Source organism: Sarcophilus harrisii, chromosome 6 (genome assembly GCF_902635505.1).
Source record: "Sarcophilus harrisii chromosome 6, mSarHar1.11, whole genome shotgun sequence".
Lineage (NCBI taxonomy): Eukaryota > Metazoa > Chordata > Mammalia > Dasyuromorphia > Dasyuridae > Sarcophilus > Sarcophilus harrisii.
The window spans coordinates 27,766,395-27,783,882 of record NC_045431.1 but is presented as its reverse complement, the minus strand read 5'-3'; the positions used below and the strand labels follow the sequence as shown (position 1 = coordinate 27,783,882).

Genomic DNA, 17,488 nt, shown 5'->3' with positions numbered 1-17,488 from the left:
TAGAAATTGCCCATTTGATGCTCCCTGAGGTACACAGTTCTTATTCCAAGAATGGCTCACTGGTCAAAGCAGATAGTTTCTGTCATTCATCTGTCATTCATTTCTTTCCACCCCTTTATGGTTCTGTTACATTTAAAGACTGATTTTGGGTACACAAATCAAAGAAATAATATTCAACACTCACCTCACCATTGCTTCAATTTTCTTTTTATATTTGATATCTATTTTACTGCGATACTCGGGTCTCATCAACATAGCAGCAAAACTGAAAGCAGAGTTTTTTAGGCCTGCTCGGTGACACTCTATGACTGTAGAAGTCAAGATAGGTACGATGTCTGTGATACAAATAACATAGAAAGAGAATAACATGTCATTGACAATGATGTAAAAACAACACAGACTTTCTAAATATAACATTAACCTATTCTATCTAAGCAAATGACATCCATTTATAAAAGTAGTGAACATTGTCACAATGGATAATGGTAAAAAGAAATGATTAAGGATACATAAATTGTTAATAATCACATGAAATGCACACAAACCAATGGCTAGAAAGGGGGCCTACTGACAGGTAGCCTAAAACACCTCATTTTTTATATAGAGAGCCTGAGAGAAGTAGAGATTGCATACATAAAACCTAGCTAAAGTATAACTGCCTCCAGTTCATTCAGGTAGTCACAAACTTCTAGTAATCATAGAGAAGTACAAATGAAAAATAACTCCAAGGTTACACTTACAGGGCTGCAATTTAGTGTTGGCAGGGATTTAGGAAAACATTAATTACCATTACTAGTGGAGCTGTGAATTAGTATGATATGGTATACAGGAGAGCAGTATACAGCCAGCATTACAAAACTGATTATACCCTTTGATTCACTGATTCTACTACTACAGACTTATTAAAAAGGGGGAAAAAAACCCTCTTGCTGATAATGAAATATTCATAATTGCTTTATTCATAACTGAATTATTTCTTATAAATCAAAAAAGTGGCTATGCAGTACCTGCAAAACTTATCCTAAATGTAGCTGAACCAGATTGAAATATAATTGGGAAATATTTAATAAAATAAAAACATAATGGAATATAAATTTAATATATAGTTTTCTAAGTCAATATGTGCCAGGAACCTTATTTATAGTTTAGTAGTCCCATTTCAATTTGAGTTGGACATTTTTACTGTAAATTTTTAGTTCCTTGTTGGATCCTAAATATTGCTATTTTAAAAAATCAGAAATATTAAATACAAAGATTCTCCTCCCCCGCCAACTTCGCTGTTTTGGATCATTTTTTTAATTGTGCAAAATTTCTTTTAATATCATCAGATCATTTATTTTGGCTCCATCAATCTCTTCCTTTCTCTTCATAGAATTTTTCTTCAAACACATACACATAGAATTTAGCAAATAGTTGAATAAACTGGTATATTATTATAATGGTATATAATATTATGTCCTAAAAATGACAAATACAAATATAGAAAAACATGAGTGAAGAGAGTGAAAAATTTGAAAAGCTACTCACTGGTAAAGTTATATTAAAAAAGAATCACAGTACCCAATTACTCAAATGGAGAAGAGATCACAAGTAGCTTCAGATGACATATATTTTGTTGAAGCTTATTTTTCAAAACTAAAATACAACCCCATTTGGAATTTATGATTTAATTTGGAATTTCATTTCCCATTCCATTTAATTCATCATATCCTGAGATCATCATCTAATTTAAAAAGGTATTTTAAAAAACAAAGTTTGCCAGCATGAGCAAGCCTTCAAGATGATTTTATCTATCAGAACTAATCTAGTTTAGAGACTCAAGTCACAGTGAAGTTAAAAGGCTCTTTATCAGGAAAAGGTGGACTTTGTGGCCATCCCGTGCTTTAACTCTAACACTTGCTTATAAGACTGGGTGAAGGCAGTGCACGTGATCTTGACCAGAGATGAGAAAATGGCCCAACCTTCTCACGAGGCAGCCCTGTCAGTCCCCAGGCCCACCTGCCGCAGAACAGCCTTGCCAAGCTCCTCCCTTGCTCCTATTTGCTGAGGAAAGGCTGAGGCTGTATTCTCTTCCATGCCCCCTTCCAGAATTTTTCTGCTGTCCCACAGCACCTTCATTTCCATTCCCCAGATCTCCTTTCAGCTCCCTTCTGTGTGTTCTCCCCAGCTAGAAACATTAGGCTTCTTACAGTGCTGGACACTTCCTGTCCTTCCTCCCTTCCTTTCTCCATTCAATTATTCCTTTTGAATGTATATCTGAAAAAATGTGTACCTGAAAAAATTATTTCTAGAAGATCTAACTTGCATATTTCTTTTTCTCTTGAGTATATGTAGTTTTGATCCATTATGCTGTTTTAAAAAACCAAGTTTTGGTTCAAGTTCAAGTGATTTGTTTATTTTTCTCAACTGAAGATCAGTTTTTAAAACTCTAGTGACTCCTATGAACAAGAGCAAGAAAACCCACTAGAGAATGGCTCTCGTGGAGCCGTCAAGGGTGTTTGATGAGGCTTGTCTTGACTATTTTTGCAACAGCAGATAGTACTCACGTGATGGGAATTTGCTGATGTTGTTGGCCACTCGAATAAGCATTCGGGCTCCCTTCATATGATCTCCACTTTTAACATGAATCTGAAAGAAATTAGATAATTTATTCTGTAATAAACCTCCAAACATACATATACATACACACATATAATCATACCCCTTAAGTCAATGCACATCAGCAAATACATGAACTTTTAAAAGTTCTTTTTTTTATGTTTCTACAAAAAAAAACTACTAGAACTTTATAATTTCCATAATATTTAAAATCTAAAAGGAAAAGATGATAAATAAATGAATTCCAAGAAATAGACAGTAAAACTATAATTGTGTGTATGTAGAAAAGACCTCAGTATAACCCTCTCAGAGCTAGAGCTAACCCCAAAATAAGTTAAAGTGGAAAAATTTTAGAAAATTTGGATATGATAGAACTCTGGAGAATATGGAATGGTAACAGAAATATACAACAGAAAATCAGAGATTAGCAAACCAAATTGAAAGTGAAAAAAAAAACAATCTGTTACATTAATAAAAGTAGGAGCTGTTTAAAATATAATAAAATAGCCATTAATGAATTAAGTTTTCTCAATTACATGTAAAACAATTTTTAATATTCATTTTAATAATTTTTCAGTTCCAGTTTCTTCTTCCTTCTCTCTCCCCACTTTGAGAAGGTAACTGGGCATATACTTTGACCTGGCAAAATTGCCATTAAGTCTATACACTAAAACGATCAAAGAAAAACGATTGAATGAACAGTTACTGTGTTCTATATGCTTACATGGCATCCAAAAAGAAGCAGTCCCCATCCTCAAAGAACTGATAATCTAATGGAGAAGACAACATGCAAACAAATATAGACAAAGCAAGCTAAATACAGACTATATGGAAGGGAAGTAACCGAGGGAAGATGCTGCCATTAGGCACTGGGGTAGGCTCCAGGAAAAGCCTTGATGGGACAGAGAGCGACTGGGATGCACGAGGGGGGAACTTTCCAGGCATGGAGTCGGGCGAGAGAACATCCTGTTGGTGGAGCAGCCAGCGCCACTGGTACGGAGCAGGGCCTGAGGTGGGAGAAGGCTAGATGTGGATAGGGGGCCGGGACACGGAGGGCTTAATGTCTGATAGACATTCTGGTTTGATTGTGGTGGCATTTACTGACTAGAAGGGCTGAAGTGCTGTGGTCCAGGCAGGAGAGGCGAGGGCTCACCCTAGAGTGGCTGAGGGACCACGTCCGTGGCTGAGCAGCCTTGGCAGTGGCTGGCATCTGGGCAATGCAGGATGTGTCCCAGGGAGTGAGGCTCGGGGGCTGGAGGGTGGGGTGTCCTCTGGAGTCAGAGGAAGGGACGAAGGGGACAGTATTTAAAGGGAAAGACTGGTTTTTATTGTAGACTTAATGGGAATCCACAATGTGAACTTGCTCTGTTCTGGTTTGGATCCTGTGGAAGCCGGCATTCAGCTCTGGGAACATGTTGGAAAGAACACTGACAAACGGCTAGTCAGTGGCAACCTGGGAGGCAGGAAAGCTGTAAGAGAGCTGGAGAAGGGGGACTGAAGATGGCCTGAGAGCTGTCTCCAGGGGTCTGAAGGCTGCTGTAGGGAAGAGTGACTACTGCTCAGCACGGGAGGACTGAGGAGAAGTTTCTGAGAAGCAGAGTAAGGTTGGGTACAAAGGAAGACTTCCTGGTAAGTGGAGGTGGTTTGGAAGTAGAATGGGCCGTCACGGGAAAACCTGAAGTGGAACCTGAAAGATAGCCCGCTAAGCATGTTACTGAAGCAGTTTCTGCCTAGGTATGGACCCGATAGAGTCCCTCTTGATTTGACAAGGAGATGATCTCTGAGATCCTTTCAAATTGAGATTTTTTTCTCATTCGTGCCATGGAGAAGGAAGTTAGAGGTTTTAGGTCTAATCGACTGGTCAAAGATCACACAGCTAATTAGTGAGTGTGGAAGGATCCCAACTGCTGTGACTCTGATTGCTGTGAATGAGAGTGGGAAATGACAGTTTTAACATTTCATCTTGTTCAATTCATTTATACAGTACCTTCACTAAAATGTAGCTGTGCAGAATCATGAGATTCGTAGCCATCTCGGAAGGGATCTGGATTTTCTGGGTTTTTAACTCTGCATACATGCTGAAGAGAACATCGTGGGCATTTCGATAGTTTCCTTGAGAAAGAAGAGTAGAGAACGCAAGACATATTTACAAGGCACAGGATCTAAAATTTGAGGGGGGGGGCGCAGTTAGTTTTTCATTTTACAAATAAATGACCTATATATGTCCTCATTATGCTAAATATTTTAGCTGACAATCAATTAGATCTGATACAGGGAAGAAAAGGCCGAGGTCTCCCACTGCATCTGGGGCCATCTCCGGTCATCTGGATCGCTTTCTGGTCTCTGGCCCAGACGGCTCTGGAGGAGAAAATGAGGCAGGGGACCTTACCCAGCTCTCCCTCACTTCAATGCAATTCACCTACATATCATGGCGTCACCTCCCCAGGTCATGGCCCTCTTCAAGAACAAAGGACAAACAACAACAGGAAGAAAAAACTTATGCACCCTCAAAGTGAAAAAACACCACCAGACAAGAAAATACAATTAACTATAAGAGGGGAGGGGAGGGAAGGGAGAAGCAGTTATATGACACCCCCATGTGCTGGGGACTGTGCTAAGTGCTTTAGAAATAGTCCCTCCTCTGGTCCTTAACAACTCTGGGAGGGGAGGCTGCTATTTCCGGGTTTTACGGTTGAGGAAACTGAGTTAAACACAGGTTTAGCTGACTTGTTCAGGGTCACACAGCTAGTAAGTGTCTGAAACAGAATCTGACCTCTCTAATACAATTGTTAAAAGGAAACAGTGAGCATTACTTGGATTTGTTCAAGGGAACTATTCCTTTGAGTTGGAGTACTAAGGAAAAGCTTGAGAGAGGGGTTTGGAGTTGGGATGAACTCTAAAGAACATCCACATCCAGACAGTAAGAGAGGAGGAAGGGGTGCAACCCAGGTAGGAGAAAGGTTACAAATGAATAATTCCTAAAGGAATAATTAAAACATTTTCTGTGATGCTAAATTGATTGAATTCTTGGAAATCTAAAAAAAGGCTTATAGGAGGGACAGCTGGGTGGCACAGTGGATAGAGCACCAGCTCTGAAGTCAGGAGGATCTGAGTTCAAATCCGGCCTCAGACACTTAACACTTCCTAGCTGTGACTCTGGGCAAGTCACTTAATCCAGTTAACTCAGCAAGCAAAAAAAAAAAAAAAAAAAAGATTTGTAGCCCTCTTAAATAAGAAATTCAAACTGAAACTAGTTTTGCATTTTCCCCATTATTTGCATTGCATTGCATTGCAATGGGAATTATAATTCCCATTATATTGCTCCTCATCCTTACCTCATAAATAAATGACTGTAGAAAGGAAATATTAAATAAAACATGAACTTCACTTGCCTTTTGACTAGAGAGAAGCCTTCTTTCAATATACTTTTTTTTTTTTTTTTTTTTTTTTTTTATTTAATAGCCTTTTATTTACAGGTTATATGCATGGGTAACTTTACAGCATTAACAATTGCCAAACCTCTTGTTCCAATTTTTCACCTCTTACCCCCCACTCCCTCCCCCAGATGGCAAGATGACCAGTAGATGTTAAATATATTAAAATATAAATTAGATACACAATAAGTATACATGACCAAAACGTTATTTTGCTGTACAAAAAGAATCAGACTTTGAAATATTGTACAATTAGCTTGTGAAGGAAATCAAAAATGCAGGTGGGCATAAATATTGGGTCAATATACTTTTTACAACCTAATATGCAATTCTTTTTGAGGTGGAAAATTAAAATGATGTCATATCAGCAAAAACAGTCTGAATCACAAGGTACTCACCTGCTGATTGCTCTTCTCTGGCAATTATAATAGCAGTCCTAGCAGCTTCTCTGTATTGTTTCAGAGCCATGTACAAGCGGAAAAGATATTTGGCATCCTTAATCAGAATCATACAATAAAAGCTATAATTAGAGAAAATATCCCCTTATGTACAGATAACGAGCTAAAAGCATATAGCTGGAGATAAAATGAAAATGTTGCAATTCACCTAGAATAACATCCACAAATAGCTGAGAGTTTGTTTTGATTACAATTAATTTGCCCATTATTTTAGAAACCTTCCAGCTAATTTATATCTAAACTTTCCAAAGTATATTGTTTTATGTAATGTCATCTTTTCAAATAGTTTAAAATTCATTACTCATGTGAAAATTATATTTCACATATAAAATCTGTTCTTTCTTCAGCCATTTATTGGCACAATTCTCTTTCATTCCTAGACAAGTGCTCACTCTTAGACTGCTTTCATGTTGTTAAACTTTAGAAAATGTACATAATTAAGGAATGCTTAGTAATTCCTTCAGAAACAGAGGTTTATGAAAAGCAAATTTTAAAAAAAGCAACAGAAGGGATGAAATAAGTGTGTTATTCTGGGGCATTTCTGGATGCATATGGATCAGGGAGAATTTGTCTGTCTCTTTTAACAAGTACTCAAATATTTTTTCCTTATGTTTTAAATCTTAGAATAGAGAGTTAGGAATGAGGGGAAGAATTCTAAAATATAAACTGTAATAATAATCTTTATGATCTCAAATTTAAATGTTTTCTAAAATCATTAACATAATTAGTCTCTTATTTAATAGTTTTGAAGACACTAGTAAGTTGTTATGAGAACAGCAATTTAACTAGCAATTTATGTTCTTAGAATTATGGAAGCTGATTAATTCCTACCAACAATCTTAGCAAACTGGTTTTTGCTCTTATTGACTAACAGGTTTGAAAGAAATGTTTCCAAGTTATCAACAGATGGATACAGAAGTTGGATCCTGTGTGTCACTGTTAAACTTTATGACACTTGGCTGTCATCCTGGGTTAGAGGACATTATCTGTGCTCCAGTTCTGTTCTTGAAATGTTTCCATCTTATTTTTTTTTCACCTTTTGCATAATCTAAACTATTTATTTCAGGTTATTCTATGATAATCTTTTCTTAATTCTTTCCCATAGTTCTCAGCTACTAAAAGCAAATATCAAATCCATGGTAGTAAAAAGTTTTAGAACAGTCTAGTTCTTGAGAATTTCTTTTAACTTTTTTGAGGTGACCCAAGTCCCGACTATTCATTGTCAAAGAAAATCAGCATAATCTAGAGAACATAACTCTTCAGGGCTTGCTGTTACTTTTCATTTCTCGCCTACATAAGGATTCTTACTGTGCTTACTGATGGAACAAGGTGAACCTTCAAGGCTGATCGAGCTGAATCACTGCAGTACTTCAACTTTAACTTTTCTATATTAGTCATTTTGTATATGAAGATTTGAGTACATAAAAAGGACGAATGAAAGAAAGGGAAAATTGCATACTTCAGTATGTACTAAGACGGTATGCTTCATCATTAGTCATTGGGGTTGTCTTGGATCACTGTCATTCACAGTTCTTCATCGTCCAATATTGCTGTTACTGTGTACAACATTCTCCTTCTGCTCACTTCACTTTGTCTCAGTTTATGTAAATCTTTCCAGGTTTTTCTTAAATCTTCCTCCTTGTTATTTTTTATAGCACAAAAATATTCCCTAACAATCATATACCACAGCTTGTTTAGCCATTGCCCAAATAATGGACATCCCTTTTTTCTTTTTACAAATAGGTTCTTTGCCATCCCCACTTTTTTGTGGCATTTTTGGGATACAGATCTATTGGTGTTGCGGCTGATCAAAGGGTATGCAGAGTTTGATAGCCCTTTGGGAACAGTTCCATACCGTTCTCCAGAATGGTTGGATCAGTTTACAACTCCACCAACAATGTATCAGTGTCCCTGTTTTCCCACTTCACCTTCATTCCTGGGACTTTCATGTAGGAAGTCTTTATTCATGCTCTTCCAGATACAGAGTAATTCAGACTACAGGCATTTCTTTTTCTTTTTAGTACAAATAGTCAAGCTAAAGTATAAGAATTGTGATTCTTGGCACCTGTGTCACCTTTTCCTTTTTTTCCTCCCTCCCTCCCAACCCCACACCAAAAGAGGGTAATATTTGACACACATATTTGTGAAACTATACAAATCAAAGTCTCATTTTCAATTCTTTCCTGGAGGTGGGACAGGATCTCCCTTTATGGGTCTTTTGTAGTTAAATATTCATATAACTCAGAATAGCTTCATTAATTCCATATTCTCTTTGAACTGTTAGTGAATAAAATATCCTCATTCTTATTTCTTGCAAGTCTTTCTATGTTTTCCTAAATCAACCTGCTCATTATTTTTTTATAAGACAGTTATTTTTGACTCATCTTCAGTCACCTTGGGAAGATTATGTTATTATAATCATTCACCTAACTTTCCTATTCCTCATGGGTTTCTAATTTTTTTAAAGTAATTTGAAGTGAATGAAATCACTGTAGTTTTCTCATCGGATCATTATTTGGTCTAGTGTTGTTTTTTAGATTTTTCCTGAAGTTAGGTAAAAATTTGGCTCCATTCAAGCAGCCAACTTAATATGAACTTTCGATTTTTTCTGTTTTTATTTTTTTTCAGTTTTTAAAATTCTGAACTTAAAAAATATCAAATAAAATGCGCATTTCCATATACATTATAAAACAGAAGGAATGACTTTTATATGAAACTGAGAATATTTTTTATAGCTTTTTATTTACAAATATATGCATAGGTAATTTTTCAGCATTGACAGTTGCAAATCCTTTTGTTCCAACTTTTTCCCTCCTTCCTCCCACCCTTTCCCCCAGATGGCAGGTTGACCAATACATGTTAAATATGTTAAAGTATAAGTTAAATTATACATACATATACACATGTCCAAACAGTTATTTTGCTGTATAAAAAGTCGGACTCTGAAATATTGTACAATTAGCCTGTGAAGGAAATCAAAAATGCACGTGGACAAAAACAGAGGGATTAGGAATTCGATGTAGAGGCTCATAGTCATCTCCCAGAGTTCTTTCGCTGGGTGTAGCTGGTTCAGTTAATTTCTGCTCTATTGGAACTGATTTGGTTCATCTCAATGCTGAGGATGGCTAGATCCATCAGAATTATCATAATTTAGTATTGTTGTTGAAGTATATAATGAACTCCTGGTCCTCCTCATTTCACTCAGCATCAATTCATGTAAGTCTCTCCAGGCCTTTCTGAAATCATCCTGATGGTCATTTCTTACCAAACAATAATATTCCATAACATTCATATACCACAGTTTACTCAATCATTCTCCAATTGATGGGCACCCACTCAGTTTTCAGTTTCTGGCCACTACAAAAAGACCTGCCACAAACATTCTTGCACATACAGGTCCCTTTCCTTTCTTTAGTATCTCTTTGGGATATAAGCCCAGTAGAAACACTGCTGGATCAAAGAGAATGCACAGTTTGATAGCTTTTTGAGCATAGTTCCAAACTGCTCTCCAGAATGGCTGGATGTATTCACAATTCCACCAACAATGTATCAGTGTCCTGAAACTGAGAATATCTACTGTTCTGGTCCTGACTTTATAAGTACAGATAAATTCCAGGTGTCACTTTAAAGTCTGTTTGGATTTCCTTTTATTTTCTCATTTTGGAGAGAAGGGAAACCCTGATCTAGTCCCTCTTCTTACTCAATTATTTCTTCAAGTCTTCTTTCTTTAGCCAGTTTCTGGTCCCTCAAGCTCTGGAGTTCATGTCCATTGGCTCTGATACACTCACGCTCCAACTCTCCAATGCTGTCTGAGCTGGTGTCTGAGTCTGAGCCTCTGCTATAATCCTGCTCTATACCCTGTCATCCGGGGAATTATGCCACGAATTGTCCCCATGACTTTCCAATGAGAGTGACATAGATTTGTCTTCATGGAGCCATCCTTAACTTCTCTCCCTATACCCCCATATCCGATCATTTGTCAAGTGGTGTTATTCTGACACCCACAACATTTTTCATGCTCATCCTTTTCTCCTGATTGACACAGTCTCTGGCCTAGTTTAGTCTCTCCTCATCTCATCAGCCATCGAACAGCCATTGAACAGTCCCCTTACCTTTAGTACCTCCCCCCTCCAATCCATCATGCATGTCTGCCAAACTGATATTACCAAAACATGGATCTGAACCTGTTACTCTTTCCATAAAAATCTTCAAAGGCTCCCTTCCATCATAAAGTCGAAATTCTTCAGTGTAACATTCAAGTCACTTCAAAAGTTACCTTTCTGTCCCCTTCACTCACTCTGCTGCTCGTTTCCTGCACACATATTCCATCTCTTGTCTCTCTGCTTTGCATGAGTCATCCCCATGTCTTGAATGCTCATCTTCCTCATTGCTGCCTCTCTAAATCTACAGCTCAGGTACTGTCTCCTACATGAAGACTTTCTTTTTCCTCAAAGTTAGGGATTTGGAAATTTTCTACCCATAATCTCTTTTTGTCTGAGAAATATTGATTGACCCCAGGCATATAGGTATATAAAATAGGCATACAAATTAAACATTCACTCATAATAAACCTTAATATCGCAGCCTATCCATTGAATTATGTGACCCTGACCTACAGTTTATAAAGCCTTGCTCTAAATAATGGGATTTATTTTAATGGAAATAACTTTGTGTGTGTAATACTCAGTATTGTGCTCCCTCGGTAGAATGTAAACTCTTTCAAATCAGGTGATAGTTGTTGTTCTTGTGCCTAGCAGTTTATGCAGTATCTTGTACATAATGGATACTTAAAAAATAAATTTGTTGAGCTGAATAACCTAGTACTTTTCTTTAATAATGTATTTATATTTTATGCTCTTCCTAGAATATCATTCTATGGCTTCTCAGTGAAGGAATAGAATATATCCTTGCCAAATAGCATTCTGTCTTTTTTCCTTGTAAATTTTGAATTTAAAACAGCATATATTTATGTGTTTAGCCTAATTAGCATAAAATTTTCTGATATATTTTCAAAAATTATTTTTTAGTAGAGCTATCCTTTGAACTATCTCAGTGTTATCTAGAAGATTTCAATATGTTTCATAAATTTTAATGTCCATTCTAAATGACAAATGAACTAAAACACAGAGAACAGAACGAAATAAAATCTCATAAACAAAATCCCTAAAAAGTTATGTGAATATACTTTAACATATTTAATATGTATTGGTCAATCTGCCATCTAGGGGAAGAGATGGGGGAAGAAGGGGAAAAATTGGAACAAAAGGTCTGGCAATTGTCAATGCTGAAAAATTACCCATGCATATATCTTGTAAATAAAAAGCTATAATAAAAAAAAGTCATATGAAATAAATGATTGTAATTACCTTAGGCATACCATCACTCTCACCCAAGAGATGATCAATTAGCTGATTAGTTAAAATTTCATCCTTAGCATGCCCAACCTATTAAACAAAATCAAAGAAAAACATGAATCTCTTCTAGCACACTATCATACAAAGCATGCAGAGAAGTACATGAAAGTGTCTTCATTATTATATATCTCAGATTTACAGGTAGCAAACACAAAATATTTTTTAAAAATCTTATTTAAAATATTTGACTCTATTTAGATCTTATACACCTAGAAGTCACTGAACATGAGGGTTGGAAAGGAAATTAAACCTCATTTAGTCAAATTTTTCTAATTTTGGTTTGAGGAAAATGGTCTTCAGAAAGATCTAAATGAGTGCTCCTGACCACACAGGGAGTTAGCCAGTGTCATGTTAGAGCCTGGAAAAGCAATCGGCTTTGGGAATTTCCAGACCAATGCTTTTTTTCGCTTCCCTGCACTAACATGACCTCCTCTCCTTGCTGACAGCATCTAGGACCTTTCCTGTCATACATAACATCCAGCCCGTACTATGTAAGTGACAATCTTTTAAAAACTCTGCTTGAAAACGTTGTGATGTATGACAAACACTAAAATGTGACTTCAAAATTTTTGTATTTTCTTGGAAATAGATAAAAAGGTTAAATGACTAATTACAAATATAATACCTAATATTAAATGCACAATGAATTCTATCTTGAAAATATCTTACTAAGCCAGAGTTGGACAGATTTGGAGAATTGTGACAAGCTTTAGATCTCACTTGAAAAAATCTGATATTCTTCATTAACTTAAATAAGACTTTAAGTGGGGAATAATTAGAAAGTTGTTCTAGACCTTGATTAAAAAGTTCCAGCTTTCATACAAACTGGTCTTGTGATCCCAGATAAATAGCTTGAATTTTCATTGTCCCAAGTAAGTCTCTAAAACTAGCAATGGCAGAGAAAGTGCTGTTATATAAAGGAAGAGAAATTTCCTCCCAAAGAATTTCCTACATCAGTGAAATCCCAATGAAATAGCCCATATCCCTTGAAAAACATTAGTTTGGGGGCAGTTAGGTGGCTCAGTGGATAGAGCACCAGCCCTGAAGTCAGAAGAACCTGAATTCAAATCTGGCCTCAGATATTTAACACCTCTTAGCTGTGTGACCCAGGCAAGTCACTTAACCCCAATTGCCTCAGCAAAAACAAAACCAAAAACCAAAACCCAAAAAACATTAGCTTGAAAAAAGTTTCTTACTGTTTCAATGGCCATTTCTATTGCTGTATTATCTTCTGTGTTGGGGCATTTCAAGAATTGTTTAAGTGCCTGAAAGAAAAGAAGATTGCCAACGGTGACCTTACAAGTTAGTAACTAAATACTAGTATATAATAGCAATAGCAAAAAACATGTTTAATTAGTTTTGTTATTGTTTAAAGGCATAATGAACTATTTTTAGAAAATATATATGGAAAATTTCAGCTACAAATTAATAAATCAAAGTTCTAAATACAAAACCAAGATTAATCTTTTTTGCTCTTAGTTTAGTCAAGTTAAAATCACTAATATACTATTAATAGCATATTAAACAATGATTTAAAATTTTTTTCAATTAATAAGCAAATATTCCTTCTCCCATCTTACTGTCTTATCCCTTTGGGAAAAAAAAAAACTAAAATATATCTATTTATATAGATACACACAAGATACATTCTGTACCTTGAGTCCTTAATTTCCTTGTCAAGAGCTATGTAGCATCATCAGTCCCTTGGAAATATGATTAAGGCACTAAATTAGAATCTAAAGTCTTACAATGTTATTTCTCAGTCTAAATTGTCTTACTGATTTTGCTAACTCTCCATCAATCATATAAGGCTTTTCCGATTTCTTTGGTACCATCTCTTTTGTCATTTCTTTGGGCAGATCGTTATTCTATTAAATTCATACACTGTAATTTGTCAGTCATTTTCCACTTAATGGAAACCCTCTTAATCTTCAGTTCTTCACCAGTACAAGAGTTGTACTACTATATTTTAATGTATATGGGTCCTTTCCCACTTTTTTTTTTTGATCTTATAGGGATTTAGATCAAATAATGATTGCTATGTCAAAAGCTGTGCACAGTTTAGTAACTTTGGGGGCACAGTTCCAATCTAAAAAGCAATGATTTAAAAAATATCACTGAAGATTTGCAGTTTCATGGCATTTTACAGTTTTCTTTCTTTTTAAAAACAATCTGAACTTATGCACACATAAAAGAGGATTTCCAAATGTATAGCAAAATGCAAAAAGATTGTATATGAAATCATGAATCTCCATTTCATGTAGCTGAAAAATACGCATAGACATATAAATATGCATATATGATAAATTCCACCAATTACTTTCCAAAAGTCTTGCTTTTCTCCACCTCATTCAGTTCTATTTTGTGCATTAAAAAAAAAAGTTTCGATGGCTCTCTCTCTTTTTCTCTCTCTCTGATACGCCTATTGATACCCTCTTCTCCAATTAAAAATGAGGGAGGAAAAAACCCTTGTGTCACATAAGCCTCATTGAACAAAATGAACCCACATCTGGTCATGTCTCTGCACTTTGTTTCCATCACTGGTCAGGAGGTGGGTAACATGTTTCATCACAGTTTCTTTGAAGACATGATTGGTCATTGCTTTGAAAATAATTAAGCCATTCAAAGTTGTTTTTCTTTATAAAAGTGTCATATAATTATTCTTATGTCTCTGCCTATTTCCCTCTATATCAGTTCATGCCACTTATATTTCTCTGAAATCATCTCTTTTTTCATTTGTTACAGCTTAATAATATTCCATTATACACATATGACAGAATTTATTAATCCATTTCCTGATGATGGGAACCACCTACCCCGAATTCTAGTTCTTTACTTTTTTCCCCCTTTTAATTCACACTTCAGGACCAACTCTCCAAAGCTGAAGTTTGTGTGGCTTATAAAACTCCGTCCCAGTCGCTCTCCTCCTTCTTTACCCTGCCTCTTGCCCATTTGAGATTCTGTTAAACCTTCCTATGTCCATTTCAAAAAAGAGTGAAGTGATTCTAATGTCCATTCTCCCTAGTCTTTCTTCCATGTTTGTGTATTCTTCTACCAGTTCCAAGAAACAGCAAGTTCCAATTCTTCCTCCTTGATACACGTGGCATATTTCTTTTCTCTTCCCTTCTCATTCATCTCTTAACCATGCTACCCCAAAGGACATCTTTTTTTCCTTTCTTAACTCCATGAATGCTCCTTGAAATCATTCAGATTCTGCCAGAAGAACAACTTATACAATAAAAATATTGTAAAGACAAAATACTTTGAAAGATTTAGGAACTCTGATGACACACAACCACTAACACAATTCCAGGGGATTCATGAAACAGGCGACCACCTCTTGAGCAAAATGATGGACTCAAAGTCAGATTGAGACATAGTTTTGGGGGTCTTTTTGACATTGCTACTATGGGAATTTGTTTAGCTTTCTGATACTTGTTTATAATGTTATTTTTTTCTTCTTTCTTTCTCCATTAGGGCAAGGAGGTAAAAAGGCTTCTCTTCATGCAGTGCAAATGTCTACCGGGAATCAAAGTTTGGTTCACTTTCAGGTTTTACCAATTTCACTCTGTTCCTTTTTTCTTTTTTAATTTGGCCATTTGTTTATAGCATGTCTCTAGATCTCCACAGTCTTTCAAAGATTCCCACCAGTTGTTTAGGAATTCTACCTGCCACTTCCTGAATTACTCTGAGATGTATGTGTACATGAGATTCCCCCCAAGAGAATGGAAGCACCTTAATGATAGAGAATACTGTCTCTGATTCAGAGCACCTAGCTCAGAGCCTAGCACACAGTCAGTACTTAATAAATGCTTCTTGATCTTGAAGATTACAGATCCCAACCATCACTTGAAACAGCACAGGCCCCAGATCCCAGCCCCGTCCACAGCTCATTGTCCCGAGAGCCAGTCCTTGCGGAGGAGCCATCTGCTGATCCTTCTCCCTTCACAGCCATGGCCACTGAGAACCCTTAGAAGCAAAATCTTGCCACCAAAGTGTTTGTGTGGCCACGTGGACCAACATCTGAATGGATACAGCTTTAACAGGGAAAAGGGATCAGCTCGGCACTGCTGAGGTCCCCACTGGAGTGCTGCCATGTCCCCTGGCTCTGCTGGGTCATCTCCCCATTTTAGACTAGGGGCTCTCTAGCATTGCCCTTTGTGTGTGCACTTAAATGTTGTGCCTTGGACACAGTGATATGCTCAACAAGTATTCTTACATGTCCATTTATGAAAGTGGTATTTTAGCAAAACTGTCAGCAATGATGTCACTCAGTAGGAAGAACAGAAAGGAAGCCGTGATAAAGCCGTGTTCAGTGAGGCAGGAGTCTGGCAGAACCATGGAATGGAAAAGGGATCAATCCAACAGACATTAGGAAAAACAATAACTGCTGGACAAAGAATTGATCCAAGAGATTTTGATTCTAAGTCTGGGACAGTGAAGGGAACAATGAATTTTTCCTTGGAAATATCAATTTTTTTTAAAAGACATTCCTTTGAATTCTAACAGCATTTCCCTTTGCAAATACTAACCCGTGCATATTGGCCACATAAGAAGAAGAATTTTCCAGCTTGAAGATGCTTCTTCTCTCCTTCAAAGTATACTGCGATGCTCTGATAGTCTTCATTACTAGTGTCTGCAGAACCTATAACACAGGGCCAGTGAATAAAACATTCTCAAATTAATATTTAATAAAGTTTTGGGAAAAAACCACCTATAGAATATTTAAAAATTAAGACATCATACATATTGCAATTTTTAGTTTTATAAAGTGGGACATGTCAGCTTTGCTAACTAAAAGTACATTCTCTCCCTTTCACATTATTTTTAGTCTATGTAAAGTAATAAATGATGGGGAGGATTTATGAGAATCTGGCTTAATTAACTATCACGCTCAGGAATTTTCATGAACCTAAAAATTTCATTTTTATTTACAGATTTCAGCACTTATAAGAAACAGCAACTTAGGCCTAATTTCTTCCCTTCTTTTAGCAATTCCTTAAATAATCCTAAGAATGGGAGACAATCTTTAAAAGGCAAAATTTTATATATTGTATCAAAAGTGTGTGTGTGTGTTGTACAATAAGGTCCCTGGTTTGGTAATTAGGAATTCTGACACTGTGTACTTGGGAATCACTTAAGTCTCTTGGACTTCAGTTTTCTCATCTATAAAATGAATGTTTTCAGAGCTTCCTTAAATCAGCCACCTTTTTTTCCTTTCGTGTTTGGGTCTTTCAGCTCGGAGGAGAAAAGTTCATGTAGTTGCTACAGCTCTGGCTCACAGTCTGAATCCTCTTTCTGAGCACTCAGGATAAATGAGGTAGAGACAGATGGAGGAGAGGGTACTAAGGGAATGCCTTATAACTCTGCTATTGCCTAGAAGTATTGTTTTTAAAAATATTTTTTCTTTGTCTGATCTGAGAAGAGCAAAACACATTTTGCTTAGGGGAGGTTCTGTTGGCAGCAGCGGCTGCTATTTCAATAAAGTATAAACTATTATGACTGAAGGAGGAATTACATAGAGAAAAACTTTTTAATTTTCTCTCAAAATATGTGTATAAGAAGGAACAAGTAGGAATGTTAA

The 17,488-nt window shown here is 36.4% G+C and overlaps 1 protein-coding gene across 2 annotated transcripts in view; it reads right to left on the bottom strand.

Annotated features, from left to right (window-relative positions):
• Nucleotides 1–17,488, bottom strand: part of LOC100921809 (WD repeat-containing protein 19) — a 68,885-nt gene that overhangs the window by 4,080 nt on the left and 47,317 nt on the right. For both annotated transcript variants that reach the window (XM_003773317.4, XM_031944262.1), the window contains exons 27-33: nt 16,437–16,549; nt 13,101–13,169; nt 11,857–11,934; nt 6,431–6,527; nt 4,586–4,710; nt 2,547–2,628; nt 185–335 (exon numbers count right to left, since the gene is read on the bottom strand). In XM_003773317.4, the coding sequence (XP_003773365.1) occupies nt 185–335; nt 2,547–2,628; nt 4,586–4,710; nt 6,431–6,527; nt 11,857–11,934; nt 13,101–13,169; nt 16,437–16,549 (715 nt within the window). The remainder of the gene's footprint in view (nt 1–184; nt 336–2,546; nt 2,629–4,585; nt 4,711–6,430; nt 6,528–11,856; nt 11,935–13,100; nt 13,170–16,436; nt 16,550–17,488) is intronic.